Source organism: Phyllobates terribilis, unplaced genomic scaffold (assembly GCF_046119375.1).
Source record: "Phyllobates terribilis strain yellow unplaced genomic scaffold, ASM4611937v1 Scaffold_7__3_contigs__length_470593459, whole genome shotgun sequence".
In the NCBI taxonomy this organism is placed as follows: Eukaryota; Metazoa; Chordata; class Amphibia; order Anura; family Dendrobatidae; genus Phyllobates; species Phyllobates terribilis.
The window spans coordinates 427,677,224-427,699,580 of record NW_027362767.1 but is presented as its reverse complement, the minus strand read 5'-3'; the positions used below and the strand labels follow the sequence as shown (position 1 = coordinate 427,699,580).

Genomic DNA, 22,357 nt, shown 5'->3' with positions numbered 1-22,357 from the left:
CTTTTTGGCCTACAACTTTTATCAGGCAGGTCTGTGCTGTTAAAGAGATAGGTTGGGAGTAAAGACTAATTGTAATTGCAGTCCTTTTCAGGACTAAGTTACATCAGTTCCTATCAGTTTTTGCCAGGCAGGTCTGTGCCAGTGCTGTGCAAGTTTTTTTTCACAGCATTTGGCTAAATCTAGCAAAGCTAATCCTTTTTGGCCTATTGCAGAGTGTGTTAGTCAGTGGAGAAGCCTTTCTGTGTTGCAAGATATACCACCTGTGTATAGAATACCAATTTTTTTACTGCACCTAGTGAAGTAAAACCTTCTGGGCATAGCATCATTCTATTAGTCCATCTATACTGACCTCCATCAGTTTGCAAATTGAATATATTTTTTTTCTGCATCTAGCTCTGAAAAAATATTTGGGCTTCTAGCAGTGTGTGGGACTTGTTCTATTAGTCCATCTATACTGACCTCCATCAGGTTGCAAATTGAATATAATTTTTTTCTGCATCTAGCTCTGAAAAAATATTTGGGCTTCTAGCAGTGTGTGGGACTTGGTCTATTAGTCCATCTATACTGACCTCCATAAGGTTGAAAATTGAATATATTTTTTTTCTGCATCTAACCCAGACGATAGTTTTGGCCTAATACTACAGTTTGGCCACTCAGCTCTTCTCGGTTCCCATCCATTGTTTTTTTGTGCAAATAACTCCAGAGTTGTGAATTAGTTAACCACCAAAATGAGTGGAAAAAGGCCTGCTGCTGGTGGAAAGGGGAATAGGTGTGTTGGGAAGGGGAAAAAAGGTTGTGTCCGTGGGGTAGGTGTTAAAGCGACAGTAACATCTGCAGACGAAAGACCATCTTCCAGCCAAACTAAAATGTCTACTTCTTTTAGCGGACAATGTGATAAGATCCCTTTCTTACGGCCACGCCAATCGCTACAAATTCCAGATGAGGCACAAAAACAGCAGGTGCTTCAACGGATATCAAGTGCTGCTTTAAGTGGGCTCTCCTCCACCTCAACTTCAACATCACAAATACTCCAGTCCTCAGAGATGTCACCCCAATCGCATTTGCTTCCTCACAGCTCCCAAATCTCCAGCTGCCCGTCTGAGTATGAGGTAGAACAGATGATTGAGTCTGCAGAGCTGTTTACTCATACTATAGCCTGGGAATCAGAGGTCGGCTCCAGCGCTTCTGTGAATCCAGACGAGGAAATGATCTGCACTGATGCCCAGAATCTTTATGAGTCGGATCCAGGACCAGACGCAGAAGGTTCTGACCATAATGTAGACCCTCATTCCCAAACTGTAACTCCTGTTGGTGGAGACAATGAGGAAGACGATGATGAGACTCAAATACCTGATTGGAGCGACAACTTTAGTTTTTTGTCAGGGCAGGAACAGGTTGGCTCTGAGGACGACGGGTGTGATAACACACAGGGTGATGATGATGAGGTTGGAGATCCCACTTACTGTCAACCCACAGTCAGCCAAGAGATGAGGTCAGCAGAGGAGGTGGAGGAGGATGCTAGTGACGACGAGGTCAGGTTGCGCCTTCCTGGACAGAGACATAGTACTGGAAGCACGTCAACAACTGCATCCTCAAACACAACTCTGCCTCTGACCACAAGTCGTGGTGGCTCTTCAGGTCGCATGGATGCTAAGCCTTGCATAGCCTGGGCATTTTTTCAGATCGATAAAGATGACCCAACTCGTGTTATCTGTAACATTTGTCAGCAAAAGCTAAGTAGAGGCCAAAAAATACATAGTTTGAGTACTTCATGCATGAACCGGCACATGGACATGAAGCATAAGTTGCAGTGGGAAGCTCACTGTGCTACAATGCGGCCTAGCCGGCCGGGCCAACCACCATCTGCCCCATCTTGTGGTGTTGAGCGCTGTCCGACATCGATAGCACCACCTTTGGATCAAGGCAACCTAACATGTCCGCCTGCATCTTCCTCACAGACCGGCAGTTTGCCAGGGACACCCTTATCAACCCCGTCTAAGCACAACAGCCAGCCCTCGGTCCCTCAGATGTGGACAAGTAAAAGACCATTTCCTCCTAGCCATGAGAAAGCTAAGAGGTTGAATTTCACCATCTGCAAGCTCTTGGCTACAGAAATGCTGCCTTTCCGCCTGGTGGACACAGAGGATTTTCAAGACCTTATGGCCGTCGCCGTGCCCCAGTACCAGATGCCCAGTCGGCACTACTTCTCAAAGAAAGGTGTGCCTGCGCTCCACCAGCATGTCGCACACAACATCACCACTTGTTTGAGAAACTCTGTGTGTGATAGGGTGCATTTCACCACAGACACTTGGACGAGTAGGCATGGACAGGGGCGTTACATGTCGCTGACTGGGCACTGGGTAACTATGGTGACAGCAGGACAAGGGGCTGCTGTCCAAGTCTTGCCGTCCCCACGAGTTGTGTGTCAATCCTCTTTATGTCAAAGTTCCTCCACTGCTTCTGCCTCCTCAACCTCCTCACGGTCCTCCACCTGCACCCAAAGCCTGTCTGGTCATGCCACAAGCTTTCTAACTGCGCAGAAGGGATCCTGCACACCTCCTTACCATGCTGGCAGTAGGGCTCAACGTCATCAGGCGGTTTTCACTTTGAAATGTCTGGGAAATGTGAGTCACACAGCTGAGGAGTTGTGGTCAGCTCTGGAGAACCAATTTCATGAATGGTTGTCTCCACTGGACCTGAAACCAGGGAAGGCCGTGTGCAACAATGCTGCAAACCTGGGTGCGGCCCTTCGCCGGGGCAATGTCACACACATGCCTTGTATGGCTCACGTGTTGAACCTGGTTGTCCAGCAATTTTTAGCCCACTATCCCGGACTAGATGGCCTTCTGCAGAGGGCACGGTCGCTGTGTGCTCACTTCCGCCGTTCGCATCCCGCAGCTCAGCGACTTACATCTCTACAGAAGTCGTTGGGCCTGCCACTTCACCGGCTAAAATGCGATGTGCCTACCCGGTGGAATTCAACTCTACACATGTTGCAGCGACTGTGGCAGCACCGACAAGCCCTGGTGCAATACGTTCTGACGTATAGCCTGGGCCAATGAGATCCAGAGGTGGGGCAAATGACGCTGGAGGAGTGGTCTCAGATCAGGGACCTATGCACCCTTCTGCACAGTTTTGAAATGGCGACGAAGATGTTTAGTGCTGACTATGCCATTATCAGCATGACTATTCCAGTGATTTACATGCTGGAGCACATGTTAAACAGAATTCGGAGTCAGGTGGTGGCACAAGAGGAGGTGGAGGAAGTAGAGGAGGAGGAGTTGTATGCGGAAGGGCTAACATCTGCAAGGTCCAGACGGTCGGCAGCACCAAGGCGGCAGGCATGAGAGGGTGGGGGAGATGGTTTTACCAGGGCGCATGGTAGCAGCCAAACTAGTGAGGAAGGTGCAGGAGCCCAGGAAGAAGTGGAGGACGAACTGATGGAAGACTCATCAGATGAGGGAGACCTTGATCACATTTCTGTTGTGCGAGGTTGGGGGGAGAGGACAGAGGAAGGAAGCATGATTGTTACCTCGCCACCAACACAACAGGGACTTGGTGCTCCTGGATGCGCAAGACACATGAGTGCCTTCTTGCTGCACTACCTGCAACATGACCCTCGAATTGTGAGAATTAGAATAATCCTGACTACTGGGTTGCCAGACTGTTAGATCCCCGGTACAAAAGTAAATTTGCAGAAATTATTCCTGCCATAGAAAGGGATGCACACATGCAGGAGTATCAGCAGAGACTGTTGCAGAATCTTACATGTGCTTTTCCACAAAACACCAGTGGTGCACGTAGTGAATCTCACAGTTCCAACTTGCCAACCGTGGGACTGTCGAGTGTTCAGCACTCAAACCGTAACAGAAACACAGTATCTGCTGGTAACATCAATTTTGCAGAATCATTTCACCACTTTTTTAGCCCATCCTTTGCAAGGCCACAGGAGACAAGAAGTCTGACACATAGTCAACACCTAGAGACGATGGTACAGGAGTATCTCCAAGTAAACATTGAAGCCATGACTGTGTCACTGGACCCTTGCTCTTTTTGGGCTTCCAATCTGGATAAATGGCCGGAGCTAGCCACTTACGCCTTGGAGATCTTGTCATGCCCCGCAGCCAGCGTTCTGTCTGAACGTGTGTTCAGCGCTGCTGGTGGTGTGCTGACAGATAAGCGCACGCGGCTCTCCACTGATAATGTAGACAGACTCATGTTCATAAAGATGAACAAATCATGGATCCGAAAAGACTTTTCTACCCCTGTGTCATCCTGGGGAGAGTAAAAGATGGATGATTGGTTAAAATCACCCTACCAACCGTTTTAAGCTTTCAAATTACTAATCATGTTTATCTGTATCTTGGCTGGAAAATAATTTGGGCTTTGTAGCAGTGTGCAATACTGATTCTATTAGGCCATCTATACTAAGCTCCACCAGATTTAAAATTAATAATAATTTTTAGCTGCATCTAGCCTGGAAAATAATTTTGGGGCTCCGAGATGCGCAAGACACATAAGTGCCTTCTTGCTGCACTACCTGCAACATGACCCTCAGATTGTCAAAATTCGAAGTAATCCTGACTACTGGGTTGCCACACTCTTAGATCCCCCACACTCTTCGATCAACCTTTTAATTTTAATAAAGACCAAAAACATGGTCATTGTTGAAATTATAAGCATTAGCAGGTTATTAGAAACTGAAATCAAACAGTTTTCAACTCAAAACTTTATTCTAGGTTATGTTACATTTGCACATAGGACCCCTTGTTCGAAAGGAGCTTCTGAACTCTCTCATCCATTGAATTTGTCAGGTTTTGGATGGTTTCTGCTTCAATTGTTTTGCATGAGGACAGAATACCCTCCCAGAGCTGTTGCTTAGATGTGAACTGCCTCCCGCCATCATAGACACTCCTTTTGATGATGCTCCAGAGGTTCTGAATGGGGTAGAGGTCAGGGGAGCATGGGGGTCACACCATAAGTTTGTCCCCTTTTATGCCCATATCAGCCAGAGATGCAGATGTGTTATGTGCAGCATGAGACGGTGCATTATCATGCATGAAAATGATGTTGCTGTGGAATACACGGTTCTTCTTCTTGAACCATGGCAGGAAGTGCTGTTTGAGAAACTCCACATACATTATGGAGTTCATCTTTACCCCTTCAGGGATCCTAAAGGGGCCGACAATCTCTCTCCCCATGATTCCAGCCCAAAACATTACTCCACCTCCTCCTTGTTGGCGCTGTAGCCGTGTTTGCGTGGGGTGTCCATCAACCAGCCATCCTCCACTCCATCCATCTGGACCATCGAGTGTTGCACGGCACTCATCCGTGAACAAAATAGTTTTGAAGTCAGTCTTCATGAATTGTTTGGCCCACTGGAGCTGTTTCTGCTTGTGTGCAGTGGATAGAGGAAGTCGACAGGATGGCGTACGCACAGCTGCAAACCTCTGAAGGACCCTGCATCTTGTTGTTCGGGGGACGTTAGAGGCACCAGCAGCTTCAAAAACTTGTCTGCTGCTATGACAAGGCTTTTTTGACGCTGCTCTTTTAACCTGACGTAATTGCCTGTAGGAAAGAGTCCTCAATTTGCCCTTATCAGCACGCACACGTGTGTACTGTGAATCAGCTACATACTTCTTGATTGCCAAGACACTTCATCCTGATCATCGCACAATGTTGATTGTAGTCATGCCTTGACCTAAACACTCCACAATTTGTTGCTTCTCAGCAGCCGACACATCCTTTTTCTTTCCCATTTTGGCAGAAAATGTAGGTTGCTTAATAATATGGGACAGCCTTCTTAAGTAGTCTTGCCGTTCATTGGACACACCTGCCCAACTAATTAGCACAGGTGTCTGCAATTGCTTACAGTGATATAAAGAGCCCTGACACATATCACCATCAATGAGTTTAACTGACAAACAAACAAATTCTCCTAAACACTTTTTGCATAATAATTTGGAACACAGTGTACATGTGCTTTTCCACAAAACACCAGTGGTTCACGTAGTGAATCTTACAGTTCTAACTTGCCAACCGTGGTCTGTATGGAGTTGTTCAATAAAGGGCCCAAAATTAAGATAACATAGATGGGAGAGGTCTCTATGAATAGGAATTCCTAAGAATTTGATACCCTGTGAGGGCCAGGCAAAGGGAAAGTTGGACTGGATGGAATCCTGTATGGATTTGGGGAGGGAGACATCGAGGGCCTCAGACTTCACTGTATTGATTTTAAAATTTGACCATGTAACAAAGTGATCTATTTCAGCCATAACAGCAGGGATGGATATATGTGATTGAGTGATATATACTAGGACATCATCAGCAAATAGAGAGCACTTGTACTCGGTTCCTCCCACCTCAATCCACCTAATATTGGAGTTATGGCGAATTGATGAGAGCAGGTACTCCGTCACTAGGATGTATAAGAGAGGGGACCGAGGACATCCCTGCCTTGTCCCATTGGTGATTATGAAAGGTGATGAAAATGTTCTGACGCGCCCCCTGGGCCTTGGGACATCCGGAGCCGGACCCTTTTTGGTGGGTCAGTAGTGGGGCGGGGTCAGTGCGGCCCCTGCACAGCTCCTCTCACTTATCCCTGACCCACTGGTACACAGCGCCCCCTGCTGCCGGCTCAGATGAGTACAGGCCTGCGCTCTCCTCACACCGGCCCCGCTGTGCACTGAGCCCTCATCAGATTCCCGCCGCTCCCCCGTGTGGTGTTTCCATCACTCGCTCGGCTCCAGTACACACTGTACATGACTGAGCCGTCACCTCCGCGCTGTGATCTCATGTCTCCTGTATGTGATATGTGACGCTCTCTCACTCTCTCTCCCCCACAGACAGTCACACTCTGCGGTATTATGAGACGGGGGTCTCCGCTCCGGGGTCCGGGCTGCCGGAGTTCTCATTCGTTGGATATGTGGATGATCGGGAGATTGTGAATTATAACTCAGAAAGCGGCAGATGCCGATCCAAGGTCCAGTGGATGAAGAAAGTGGACAATGGATACTGGGAGAGAGAGACACAGATCGGAAAACAATGGGAGGCTGTATCCAAACATGATGTGAGGACAGTGATGAGCCGCTTCAACCAGAGCGGAGGTGAGAGACAAATATACTGTATACAAGATACTCACTATATACACAATACACACCGCACTGTATACACACACCACACTCTATACACACTATATACACAATACACACCACACTGTATACACACTATATACACACACTGCACTGTATACACACTATATACACACTGCACTGTATACACACGTGTGAGAGAAAAGAATCCATTTTGAGTATGTGGTATCCATCTTTTCTTGTAACTTCTGTGTAATGGTGATCAAGTAACACTGATGGGCAGGGAGGTTTCACATTTCTATTCACTCCCCTAAGGTTACTATTGGTTCATAGGTCAGAGAGAACTATTCCTTTGTCTCTGACCCTATTTAAAGTGCCACATGTGTTAATAAAGCAGAAGTCTTTTCTAGTACACCATATAAGGCTGTGCTGTACTGATTTCCTCGAGATCTCGAAAATATAATTTTAATATTTGGAGTTCGGAAGGCATAGAAGAGAGCGTATTTCGCTCGCAGAATTTGGTGCCGAAAAGTCCCGGGACTAGACGCGCATTATACCATGCAGAACTAGAGTGAGGAGGACCCTCCAGTAAAAGTGAATTCAAACGCTGCAGCATAAGGTAAGAAGCTTATTCTTACAATTGTATTTCACTTTTACTGTGAGCTGGTCACCTCCAATCCGGGTGAGTTATTTTTGCAATTAATAGTCTAGTCCAAGAACTGGGAAGAGTTACCTATGCCTTTTTGAACTGTGTGCATGTGATCTGATCAGTGTATGAGTGTGATATAGTGGTACTTATACTTAGAGGATTGTTGTGTTGCTGAATCTTGTTTGGCTGATGAGACTGATCATCTCACCAGAGGGGTATCTTATGGACCATTTACGGGCTGTATTTTAGTATTTGTGGCTTTGTGACGGACTACTATACAGAATAATAGGATCTGTGGCTGTGTGCCTGCCTATTGGACCCTTGGCTTTGTGCCTATTGTTGATATTGTGCTAGCACTGATTTTGAGGCAAGTATGGGAAACTTGAGAGTAAATGGAGACAGAAACCCAATGGAAAGACAGCAAAAAGTAGAATGTGCAGATAATGTGAAGGCAAGGATGCCATAACGGATAGTAAAAGAGTGTTGAAATGACTGAAATTCCCCACAGGGGGGTCTGGTCTGTATGTGTTCAGGGAGAAGGCTGAGCAGGTAAAGAATGTTGGCTCTGGAAGTAATTAGTGCAGACAGTGTGAGAAAAGCACTATAAATAAAAGTATTGTGTGAGTGCTTTTGACAGTGGACTGAACGGACTTAATGAGACAGAATCATCAGTACCTCCTCCTTATAATGGACCAGGACAGTGGACATGTACAGTATTTGGGATGGAAAAATAACTGTTCAAATTGCAAGATAACTAAATCTAAATTAAATTCCCCAAATGCTCCCAGTTATAACAAAGACTCATGTGGTAGATGATAGTACACCACCTCCTCCAGAGCTAATTACATGGGATGGGGAGGGGGAAGAGAGCAGTGAGAAGGGGGGGACTGATAGAGGATACTCTCACATAGCAACGACCAGTACTCCACACACGAGGCATGGCCCCCCTGCACAAGGTGATGAAACAACTTCCCTGATGAGAAGCCTGCTCCTTTTGCTAGACAAATTCAGCAGATACAGGGTATATAGAACTAAACATGGCAGGATTTAGAATTGTTAGTAGACGCAAAAGGAGGAGATGTGACTGCTCATATTATAAAGCAAGAGACAGGACCGTCAAAAGACTATCTGATTGACAGACCTGGAACAGAATATTTACAGACATTAGAGTCAGGGGAAGACTATTGTAAGAAGTTGCAGCATTGGGGATTGACAAACCAGAGAGGACAATCTATATCTTTAAATGACGTAACTCAGGAAAAAGATGAAACTGTAGAAAAATATTTTGCCCGTTTACAGATGACTTGGACAGATATGGAATATTTACCAGGGGACACTCTTAATATACATATATTGGGAGATGCTTTTGTGAATGGGTTAAAGAAATCAATTAGAGAGGGACTTGTAAAAGCCCGCCCAGAGTGGAGGGGGAAGGACCCAAAGGATTTGTTGCAAGTAGCCAAAGGGGTGGAGTAAGAGTTGATGCAAACTTGCAGAACAAAGAGAGTAAGTTGTTTTTTATAACCATAGAAAAAGGTGGGGGGAGACAGGAGTGCAGCAGCCCCCACTCACATAGCAGATAGCTGGGAATGACTTTTTCCCTTCATCCTAATTATTGAAAGTCACTAGATAAAAACTATAATGACAGAAATTCAAATTTTAGAGGTTCTATTTCAATGATTAAAATGAACTCCAGGCACATTTTTACATTTTTATTTTTTCCTTAATAGATACTGGACAGCCGGGTCTGTATGCAATTAGTGTTTTTCTTTGAGAAATCATCAAAGCATTTTATGGTGATTTACTTAGACAATGCGTTCTTTTCCGCGCCTCTGCACCCAGACTGCTGGGATTTAGTTGTTTTTATTTATTTATTTTTCCTTGGTCATAAACAATTTACATGGATGACAGTGCTATCACAAGGTGCTCAGAATTCACCGATAATGTCTACTTTTGCAATGTTTTCTCATTTTGAAAATTTGTTGACTCCTCCATATTTGGAGGTTGTGATGTTTTAGTTTAGAGTATGTAGTACGATTGATTACTTTGTCCTGATCAAGTCTCATGTCAGGAGTCTATCTCACTTTTGTGACAGACCTCTAAAAATAAACCACAGGTTTATCACCAGAAGGTAGTCTTCTTAGGACATGACATGTCACAATACACCAGACATTTCACAGAGGAAAGAAAGGTCACAATACAGTAGGTTGCATTACCCAAAAACAGACAACTACAGAGACCAGCGGCCTACTACTCACCTCGGCTGGATCCTGTTGCCAGGGGGGCACCCTCTTGTGTTACAGCCATTTCTGCGGTTCAAGCCATGATTGAAAAGGCCACAGAAATAGTTCTTGATTACAAGGTCACACTTTACACTCAACATGACATTACATGGTGGCCTTAGTCAGGTAAATCCTAGGCACATTTCAATGACCCAGCAACTTCGTCTTCAATGTGCCCTCCTCATTTCCTCAAATGTAGAACGTACAGTTTTGAATCCAGTTACGCTTCTGCCATTGGATTCAAAAAGGGGGGAAAGATGGGGAAAATGAACTATTGCTAATGCAGATTTTGAGTTTTTTTGTAGATGGATCCAAATGCCAAGATGCTGGTCGGTTCTACACTGGATATGCTGTGGTCACACAACATGAGGTAACAAAAGCTGAACCACTCCCTCCTCACCTATCGGCACAGGAGGCAGAGCTGAGGGCACTCACTGAGGCGTGTAGAGCGGCAAAGGGTAAGATGGCCAAATGTGTGTGTAGATAGTAGACCTTGCCTAAAGTCACATGAAAAAACCTATAAACCACAGAGAGCGTATGGGCCCTGATGAAGGCTCTCCTGTTACCAACTAAGCTTGGCATAGTAAGAATAAAAGCTCACACCCGAGCTGACACCAATGAAGCCAGAGGAAATGCTCGTGCGGATGCCGCCGCCAAGGAAGCAGCAAAGAGGCCTAGAGTTGAGAGTCTAGCAGCGGTACAGACCGTGACCTCAGTGGCACCTGTCACTCCTGATATTCTTAAATCCCTGCAGAAACAGGCGGTTCAACAGGAAAAGAAGGAGTGGAGACGCAGGGAGCCCAGCTGACTGAGGAAGGTTTGTGGAAAAAGGGCAGTAAGCTCTGCCTGCCGCGAGCTCTTTACTCAGTGACGGCCCAGGTAATCCATGGACTAACACATTTGTCAAAAACAGCTATGTGTGCTTTAGTAGACAAGGTATGAGTGGCGCCAGACACACACAGTCTTGTATGACATGTGCCCGACACAACGTAGGGAGAGCTGTGAAGACCCCGCAGAAACACACCCCTCGTCTGCTCTACCCGTTCCAGAGATTGCAGATTGACTATATACAACTACCACGAGTAGGGGTATATGAGTTCGTGTTTGTGTGTTGATCTCTTTTCAGGCTGGCCTGAGGTATATCCGGTGCTGAAAGCTACAGCAAAGGTTACTGCTCAAAAACTCATGAAGGAGGTGGTATGTAGATATGGGGTTCCTGAAGTGATTGAAAGTGATAGAGGTACACATTTCACTGGAGAGATCATGAGATCATCTTAAAGTCTTTGGGAATTGAGCAGGGTTTACACATCTTACCATCCACAGAGTAGTGGGAAGGTAGAAAGACTGAATGGGACATTAAAGTTAAAGATTCAGAAGGCAAAAGAGGAAACCAGCAAACCATGGACCGAATGCTCGCCTCTAGCTCTTTTCTCAATAAGGTACACTCCAAGTAGAAGAACAGGTCTCTCTCCATATGAAATACTGTTTGGTTCAGTACCTAGAACAGGGTTATATTTCCCACAGTCACTTCAGATGCAGAATGACAGCCTGACTAGCTATGTGCAAGCCTTGCATAATTGCCTAAACAGTGTGATAAACAGGTGTATCCTTCCATTCCAGACCCTGAATCAGTGTCTGGAACACATGATCTCAAGCCTGGAGACTGGGTGGTCCTAAAAAGACACGTCAAAAAAAAAGTATTGTTCCAAGATTTGATGGGCCATTCCAAGTTCTTCTGACCACAGCAACATCGGTGAAGCTTGAGGGAGAATCCACTTGGATACACGCCAGCCACTGTAAAAGAGTCACTCCACCAGCAGAATGATGACCTTTTGCCAGTTCTAATGTGGATAGTGGTGGCATTGCCTCTAGCAAAGACATTAAATGAAGTTCTGAATGGTGACTGGGATAATAAATTCATTAGACATCACCAAGTACTTTTAAAAGACATGGACACGAGTACATTACCAAAAGACTGTTGGATTTGCATTCAGTCCTGTGAGCTCTAATACTATGCCTTATTTAGCCATTCCAGTGACTTTGAAAGAAATGTTCTATTTGAGTAACTGCACTTTTCCCACTAAGCTAGATAACAACAGGAAAGAGAGAGCTGTAGGTTCGCCTGTAGCTGCATGGGTGACTGAGCCGTGGTTGTTGTTCAGCAGGAGTGGTCCGCCTCTAAGACAGACAGGAATGCCTTGGGCTTCTAGTCCTGTTGACCTCTCCTGTTATCCGGACTTCACCTCTTGCAGCTGCATCCAGATAAGATCCAGAGACATCTCTTTCTCTACAGTATTCTGAGTGTAACGGGACTGTACCGACATCACACAGTGTGTAGCGGTCGATGCCATGCTCAATCCTGAGCTTCACTGTGTAAATGTCACCTTGAAAAGTCTGATATCAGGTATTATGTCAAATGACACTCATTATCAGGAAGAGATGATAGACATATTAAGCTCCACCTTGTTGTCTAAATGGATTGCTAGTCTATTCAATAACACGGTTATGGGAGCACCGGAGAGTTTGTACATTGTATGTGGACATCAGGCCTACAAGTGGTTACCTAATAACTTCACAGGGGTCTGCACACCGGCCCTCCTGACTCCATCAACCTTTATAGTGCCTCACATCAGAGTAAATGTTACAGCAATCCCGCTACACACATTATACAGACGAGCTGCAGACAACAATCCCAGACCCAATGGTAAATCTCATCATGTAGAAAAGGGGGTTGCAAATAAGATTGTGAGCAGCGTATTAATTTACCCGTCCATAACGCATATGTGGGATAAGCTGGTAGAGGCGACTGATTATGTAGATGACCAGATCTTCCAGGTGCTTGATGTCCTTAATGCATCTAATATAATACAGAAGCAGCTGATTGTAGCCACTAACCAACACACCATAGTGCTGGACTACTTGACCGCTATTGAGGGATGTGTCAGATCATCGGTCCCGCATGTCGTCATTACATGGACGTTATGGGAAATCTCCAGGTTAGGACTGATATACAGAAGATAACCAAGATAAGGGATAAGTGGTTACAGGAACATGGACTCCTGGTGGGAGAAACATTTCCTTTCCTGAATCCCACTAATTGGTTCAAGGGTCTAGGTGGGGGGCTCTCAGGGATTATACTGTACATGTATGCAATTATTATTATTCTGCTTGTTCATATATATAGCCGTAAAAGCCCTGATCTATGTTACACCTAAGTTACTCAGGTTTATATGTAAGGAAAACCATGTCACAGAACCCCTGATTGTATACTATGGACCCCAGACAAGAAAAGATCCATTGTTGTGATACAATTATAGGTGTTTAGGTCGGGAACTGAGGTGAAGCAGGTAGGAAAGTCCCGAGGACGCGACTAGCGCGCTCCTATATACCTACTGAGGTGCTATAATTGGTCACAAAAGGGGGGAAATGTGAGAGAAAAAAATCCATTTTGAGTATGTGGTATCCATCTTGTCTTGTAACTTCTGTGTAATGGTCATCAGGTAACACTGATGGGCAGTGAGGTTTCACATTACTGTTCACTCCCCTAAGGTTACTATTGGTTCATAGGTCAGAGGGAACTATTCCTTTGTCTCTGACCCTATTTAAAGTGCCACATGTGTTAATAAAGCAGAAGTCTTTCCTAGTACACCATTCCTGGCTGTGCTGTACTGATTTCCTCGAGATCTTGAAAATATAATTTTAATATTTGGAGTTCGGAAGGCATAGAAGAGAGCGTATTTCGCTCACACACTATATACACACACCGCACTGTATACACACTATATACACACACCGCACTGTATACACACTGTATACACCGCACTGTATACACACTATACCCACACCGCACTGTATACACACCGCACTGTATACACACTATATACACCACACTGTATACACACTATATACACACACCGCACTGTATACACACTATATACACACACCGCACTGTATACACACTATATACACACTGTATACACCGCACTGTATACACACTATACCCACACCACACTATATACACACCGCACTGTATACACACTATATACACCGCACTGTATACACACTATATACACACACCGCACTGTATACACACTATATACACCGCACTGTATACACACTATATACACCGCACTGTATACACACACCACACTATATACACACCGCACTGTATACACACTATATACACACACCGCACTGTATACACACACCACACTATATACACACCGCACTGTATACACACTATATACACACACCGCACTGTATACACCCACCGCACTGTATACACCGCACTGTATACACACTATATACACACACTGCACTGTATACACACTATATACACACACCGCACTGTATACACACTATATACACCGCACTGTATACAAACTATACACACACCGCACTGTATACGCACTATATACACACACCACACTGTATACACACTGTATACACCGCACTGTATACACACTATACCCACACCGCACTGTATGCACACTATATACACACACCGCACTGTATACACACTATATACACCACACTGTATACACACTATACACACATCGCACTGTATACACACTATATACACCCCAGAGTACTGAAGGAGATCGTAGAAGAAATTTTAGAACCACTCTCCATAATCTTTGAAAATTCTTGGAGAACAGGAGAAGTCCCAGAAGACTGGAGAAGAGCAAATGTTGTTCCTATCTTCAAAAAGGGGAAGAATGTGGACCCAGGGAACTATAGGCCGGTGAGTCTGACTTCTATACCAGGAAAGATCTTTGAACAAATTATTAAACAACATGTATGTAAGTACATGGATAAGAATGAAGTGATTAACCAGAGTCAGCATGGGTTTGTAACTAACAAGTCATGTCAGACTAACTTAATTTCCTTCTATGACAGAATCACTGACTGGGTGGATCAGGGAAATGCTGTAGATATAGTATATCTTGACTTCAGCAAAGCATTTGACAAAGTATCTCACACCATCCTTATTGAAAAAATGACCAAGTATGCAATGGACCAGGCAACTGTTAGGTGGATTCATAACTGGCTTAGTGATCGGACTCAAAGGGTGGTTGTAAATGGCTTCACATCCAGCTGGATGAATGTCTCAAGTGGGGTACAGGGCTCCGTCCTGGGACCTGTATTGTTCAACATCTTTATCAATGATTTAGATGAAGGAATTGAGGGTAAACTGATTAAATTTGCTGATGACACAAAGCTAGGAGGGATAGCTAATACTAGAGAAGAGAGAGAGAGGATTCAAAAAGACCTAAATAAACTGGAGCAGTGGGCAGCAACCAACAGAATGGTTTTTAACAGGGAAAAATGCAAAGTACTACATCTGGGCAATAAAAATGAAAAAAGCATATACAGAATGGGAGGAATAGAGCTAAGCAACAGTACATGTGAAAAAGACTTAGGTATACTAATAGATCATAGACTGAACATGAGTCAACAGTGTGATGCAGCAGCAAAAAAGGCAAATACAATTCTGGGATGTATTAACAGAAGCATACAGTCTAGATCACGTGAAGTCATTATCGGTCTCTACTCCTCTTTGGTCAGACCGCATCTGGAATACTGTGTACAGTTTTGGGCACCACATTTTAAAAAAGACATAGACAAACTGGAGCAAGTTCAGAGAAGAGCGACCAGAATGGTGACTGGTCTGCAAACCATGTCCTATGAGGAACGGTTGCAGGATTTGGGAATGTTTAGCTTGCAAAAAAGAAGACTGAGAGGAGACTTAATAACTGTCTACAAATATGTCAAGGGCTGTCACATTGTAGAAGGATCATCTTTATTCTCATTTGCACAAGGAAAGACTAGAAGCAATGGGATGAAACTAAATGGGAGGAGACACAGATTAGATATTAGAAAAAACTTTTTGACAGTTAGGGTGATCAATGAGTGGAACAGGCTGCCACGAGAGGTGGTGAGTTCCCCTTCAATGGACGTCTTCAAACAGAGGCTGGACAGACATCTGTCTGAGATGATCTAGTGAATCCTGCTTTGAGCAGGGGGTTGGACCAGATGACCCAGGAGGTCCCTTCCAACTCTACCATTCTATGATTCTATGATATACACACACTACACTGTATACACACTATATACACACCGCACTGTATATACACACACTATACACACCGCACTGTATACACACTATATACACACACCGCACTGTATACACACTATATACACACCGCACTGTATACACACTATATACACACCGCACTGTATACACACTATATACACACCGCACTGTATACACACAGCACTGTATACACACTATATACACCGCACTGTATACACACTATACACACCGCACTGTATACACACAATATACATACACCGCACTGTATACACACAATATACATACACCACACTGTATACACACTATACACCGCACTGTATACACACTATATACACACCGCACTGTATACACACTATATACACACCGCACTGTATACACACACCGCACTGCTGTATACACACTATACACACCGCACTGTATACACACTATATACACACCTCACTGTATACACACAATATACACACCGCACTGTATACACACTATATACACACCGCACTGTATACACACAGCACTGTATACACACAATATACACACCGCACTGTATACACACTATATACACACCGCACTGTATACACACCGCACTGTATACACACAATATATACACCGCACTCTATACACACTATATACACACCTCACTGTATACACACTATATACACACACTATATACACACCGCACTGTATACACACTATATACACACCGCACTGTATACACACTATACACACACACCGCACTATATACACACTATATACACACACCTCACTGTATACACACTATATACACACTATATACACACACCGCACTGTATACACACTATATACACACCACACTGTATACACACAATACACACACCTCACTGTATACACACTATATACACACCATACTGTATACACACACAGCACTGTATACACACTGTACACACCACACTGTATACACGCTATATACACAACACACTGTATACACACTATATACACACCTCACTGTATACACACTATATACACACTATATACACACTGCACTGTATACACACTATATACACACCTCACTGTATACACACTATATACACACACCGCACTGTATACACACTATATACACACCTCACTGTATACACACTATATACACACTATATACACACCGCACTGTATACACACTATACACACACCGCACTGTATACACACTATATACACACCACACTGTATACACACTATATACACACCACACCGTATACACACTATATACACACGGCACTGTATACACACTATATACACACCGCACTTTATACACACTATACACACCACACTGTATACACACTATATACACACTGCACTGTATACACACTATATACACACCGCACTGTATACACACCGCACCGTATACACACTATATACACACCGCACTTTATACACACTATACACACACCGCACTGTATACACACTATACACACCACACTGTATACAACTATATACACACTATATACACACCACACTGTATACCCACTATATACACACCGCACTGTATACACAATACACACACCGCACTGTATACACACTATATACACACTGTACTGTATACACACTACAGTCATGGCCAAAAGTTTTGAGAATGACACCAAAATTATATTTTCACATGATCTGCTGGCCTCTGGTTTTTATTAGTGTTTGTCTGATGTTTATATCACATACAGAAATATAATTGCAATCATATTATGAGTACCAATAGGTTATATTGACAGTTAGAATGAGTTAATGCAGCAAGTCAATATTTGCAGTGTTGCCCCTTCTTCTTCAAGACCTCTGTAATTCTCCCTGGCATGCTCTCAATCAACATTTGGACCAAATCCTGACTGATAGCAGTCCATTCTTGCATAATCAATGCTTGCATTTTGCCAGAATTTGTTGGTTTTTGTTTCTCCACCCGTCTTTTGATGATTGACCACAAGTTCTCAATGGGATTAAGATCTGGGGAGTTTCCAGGCCATGGACCCAAAATCTCTATGTTTTGTTCCATGAGCCATTTAGTTATCACCTTTGCTTTATGGCAAGGTGCTCCATCATGCTGGAAAAGGCATTGTTGGGCGCCAAACTGCTCTTGGACGGTTGGGAGAAGTTGCTCTTGGAGGACATTCTGGTACCATTCTTTATTCATGGCTGTGTTTTTAGGTAAGACTGTGAGTGAGCCGATTCCCTTGGCTGAGAAGCAACCCCACACATGAATGGTTTCAGGATGCTTTACAGTTGGCATGAGACAAGACTGGTGGTAGCGCTCACCTCTTCTTCTCCGAATAAGCTGTTTTCCAGATGTCCCAAACAATCGAAAAGGGGATTCATCAGAGAAAATGACTTTGCCCCAGTCCTCAGCAGTCCACTCCCTGTACCTTTTGCAGAATATCAGTCGGTCCCTGATGTTTTTTCCGGAGAGAAGTGGCTTCTTTGTTGCCCTCCTTGAAACCAGCCCTTGCTCAAAGAGTCTCCGCCTCACAGTGCGTGCAGAAGCACTCACACCAGCCTGCTGCCATTCCTGAGCAAGCTCGGCACTGCTGGTACTCCGATCCCGCAGCTGAAACAGTTTTAAGATACGGTCCTGGCGCTTGCTGGTCTTTCTTGGGCGCCCTGGAGCCTTTTTGACAACAATGGAAGCTCTCTCCTTGAAGTTCTTGATGATGCGATAGATTGTTGACTGAGGTGCAATCTTTGTAGCTGCGATACTCTTCCCTGTTAGGCCATTTTTGTGCAGTGCAATGATGGCTGCACGTGTTTCTTTAGAGATAACCATGGTTAACTGAAGAGAAACAATGATACCAAGAACCAGCCTCCTTTTAAAGTGTCCAGTGATGTCATTCTTACTTAATCTTGACTGATTGATCGCCAGCCCTGTCCTCATCAACACCCACACCTGTGTTAATGGATCAATCACTAAAACGATGTTAGCTGCTCCTTTTAAGGCAGGACTGCAATGATGTTGAAATGTGTTTTGGGGGTTAAAGTTCATTATCTGGGCAAATGTTGACTTTGCAAGTATAGTAATTGCTGTTAAGCTGATCACTCTTTGACATTCAGGAGTATATGCAAATTGCCATTACAAAAAATGAAGCAGTAAACTTTGGAAAAATTACTATTTGTCTCATTCTCAATACACACAATATACACACTCCGCACTGTATGCACACTATACACACACCGCACTGTATACACACTATATACACACCTCACTGTATACACACTGTATACACACCGCACTGTATACACACTATATACACACCGCACTGTATACACACTATATACACACCGCACTGTATACACACTATATACACATCACACTGTATACACACTATATACACACACCGCACTGTATACACGCCGCACTGTATACACACCACACTGTATACACACTGCACTGTATACACACTGCACTGTATACACACTATACACACACCACACTATATACACACCACACTGTATACACACCACACTGTATATACACTATATACACAACACACTGTATACACACTGCACTGTATACACACTATATACACACAGCACTGTATACATACTATACACACATTACACTGTATACACACACCACACTGTATACACACTATACACACCACACTATACACACTATATACACCGCACTGTATACACACAATATACACTGCACTGTATTCACACAATATACACACACCGAACTGTATACACACTATATACACTACACATATATGTACTGTATACATACAATATACAAGGGGAGCAAAAAACGAAAATGCAAAAACGGAAAATGCTCCGGGGATAAAGGGGTTAAATGAGTAATTTAAAAAAAAAAAAAAACGCTGTGCGGTCCTTCCCCATTTTTAAAACCAGCCGAGGGAAAGCGCACAGCTTTGGGCTGGTATTTTTAGCATGTGAAGGGCCAATATCCATGGAGCTTTCCAGCCTATTAATATCAGCTTGCAGCTGTGTGATTTTCCTTAGTTGGTTATTAAAAATGGAGGGGACCCTAAAAAAATGGCGTGGAGTCCCTGCTATTTTTAATAACCAGCTAAGGCTAAGTGCCCACGATGTAGAAATGCTGCATATTTTTTCCGCTTCTCCCTGGCAGGAAAAACGCATACGGATTTTACATGCGTTTTTCCTGCCAGGTAGAAGCTTTTGTCAAGCGTTTTTGCATGCATTTCTGCATGCAGGTTATCAAGCACTTTTCCAAGCGATTTTAGCATCACTTGGAAAAGTGCTTGCAACCGGCATGGATTTATATAGTGTGACCAATTACATAGTTAAAAAAAAGACTAAGAATGGTAAAAAAAATGGAATTTGTCTTACCGGTAATGATGTTTCCAGGAGTCCACATGACAGCACCATAGGAGGAGTAATCCCATATCCTGTGTAGGGACAGGAACCACAAGAGGTTAAAAGCCCTCCCACCCCCAACCTCCTCAGTGATTTTCCAAGAACCACATTGGCTGGGTACAACAAAATTTTATTTTAGACTGCTTAGACATATGTTAGAGTCACATACAGTAGCAATATAGGGAGGGAAATAAGGGTGCTGTCATGTGGACTCCTGGAAACATCATTACCGGTAAGACTAATTTCGGTTTTCCAGTACGTCCCCATGACAGCACCATAGGAGTATACCCAAGAACTCATAGCTTAGGGTGGGATAACTGCCTGAAGTACCTTCATACCAAACGCAGATCTCTGCTGTGAGAGAACATCTAGCTTGTAGTGTTTGCAGAAAGTAGTATGTCCTGACCATGTGGCTGCGGTACATATTTGTTCACTGGTAGCCCCTGCTCTAGTTGCCCATGAGGTGGAAATTGCTCTGGTGGAATGAGCTTTGGATGTGACCCATCTAGCTAAGGATGGTTTTGAAGCCTTCCTGCCTCTATTTTTTTCCCCCAAACTGTATAAAAAGGTTAGAGTCTAATCTCTAGTTCCGAGTGGCTTACAAATAGGCCAACACTGCTCTGCGGACATCGAGATGGTGGAACTCTTCCTCCCCCTGATTCCTAGGGTTTTCGCAGAATGATGGAAGAACCACTTCTTAGTTTAAGGTCATCGATGACACCACCTTCGGGGAGAAACTTGGATCCAGCTTCAGAATGATGCAATCATCCCGAATCTGCATACAAGGCTCGAAGACAGATAGAGCCTGGATTTCACCCAACTGTTTAGCCGTGGTGATTGCCACCAAGAAGACTGTTTTCAGAGTCAAGTTCTTTATTCCCAAATCATTAACTGGGCCCAAGGCAGGTTTGCAAAGGACTCTCAGGGCATGATTCAAATCCCACGGAGAGGAAGAAATTCTCTGTGTAGGCCTAAGTCTCTGGATTGCCTTGACAAACCTGATTATCCAGGGATGCGAGGACAATGATGTTTCGAAGAAAGCACCTAGTGCCGCAATCTGCACCTTCAAAGTACTTGGTCTAAGACCTGCGTCAAATCCTGCCTGCAAGAAATCAAGGATCGCAGGGATGTCTGGCTGAGAGGTGTCTACCGTCCTGTGGAAATGATAAAAGGTCCTCCAGACTTTTTTATATATGGCCTGGGTTACAGGTTTTCTACTAGCCTGCATAGTCTGGATCACTCTGACAGATAAGCCCTTGTTCTTCAGGATCTCCCCTTCAGAAGCCAAGCTGAGAGCTCGAGCTGTTGAAGATTCTGATGCAACAATGGACCCTGCGTCAGAAGATCTTCCTGAAATGGTAAAATGATTGGGTCTTCCAACACTAGAAGACGTAGACGGGAGAACCAACTTCTCCTTGGCCAGAACGGGACAATTGCTATGACTGTCGCCCGATCTTCCTGAATTTTCCGCAGCATTCTCGGAATTAGAGGAGCAGGTGGGAAGGCATATGTTAGGCCCCCTCCCCAATATTGTGAGAGTGCGTCCACTGCCAGAGGATGATCTACTGGGTCGAGAGAGAAGAAAGATGTCGTCTTTGCATTTGTTCTGGATGCAAAAAGGTCTAGGTGCGGCTGACCCCATCTGCGGGTTAATTGCTGGAACACCTCTTAATTCAGTTCCCATTTTGAAGCCTTCATCTGACACCTGCTGAGGTAATCTGCCTCCTGATTGTCGGATCCCCGAAGGTGGACTGCTGAAATGGAGCTCACTATCTTCTCTATACCTAAGAATATCCTGTTGGCCAGGGACTGGAGAAGTGGATGTCTTGATCTGCCCTGATGTCTGATGAAAGAGACTGCCGTGATGTTGTCTGACAAAATTTTTACATGTCTGTCT

General features: G+C 44.2%; 2 protein-coding genes across 2 annotated transcripts in view; both read left to right on the top strand.

Moving 5' to 3' along the window:
- LOC141155199 (RT1 class I histocompatibility antigen, AA alpha chain-like) overlaps positions 1-12,686 on the top strand; it is a 42,974-nt gene extending 30,288 nt beyond the window's left edge. The window contains exons 2-3 of the mRNA XM_073641936.1: positions 6,846-7,106; positions 11,643-12,686. Coding sequence (XP_073498037.1) covers positions 6,846-7,106; positions 11,643-11,761 — 380 coding nt within the window. The 3' untranslated portion in view covers positions 11,762-12,686. The remainder of the gene's footprint in view (positions 1-6,845; positions 7,107-11,642) is intronic.
- LOC141155198 (HLA class II histocompatibility antigen, DM beta chain-like) overlaps positions 1-22,357 on the top strand; it is a 488,746-nt gene that overhangs the window by 275,808 nt on the left and 190,581 nt on the right. The window lies entirely within an intron of this gene.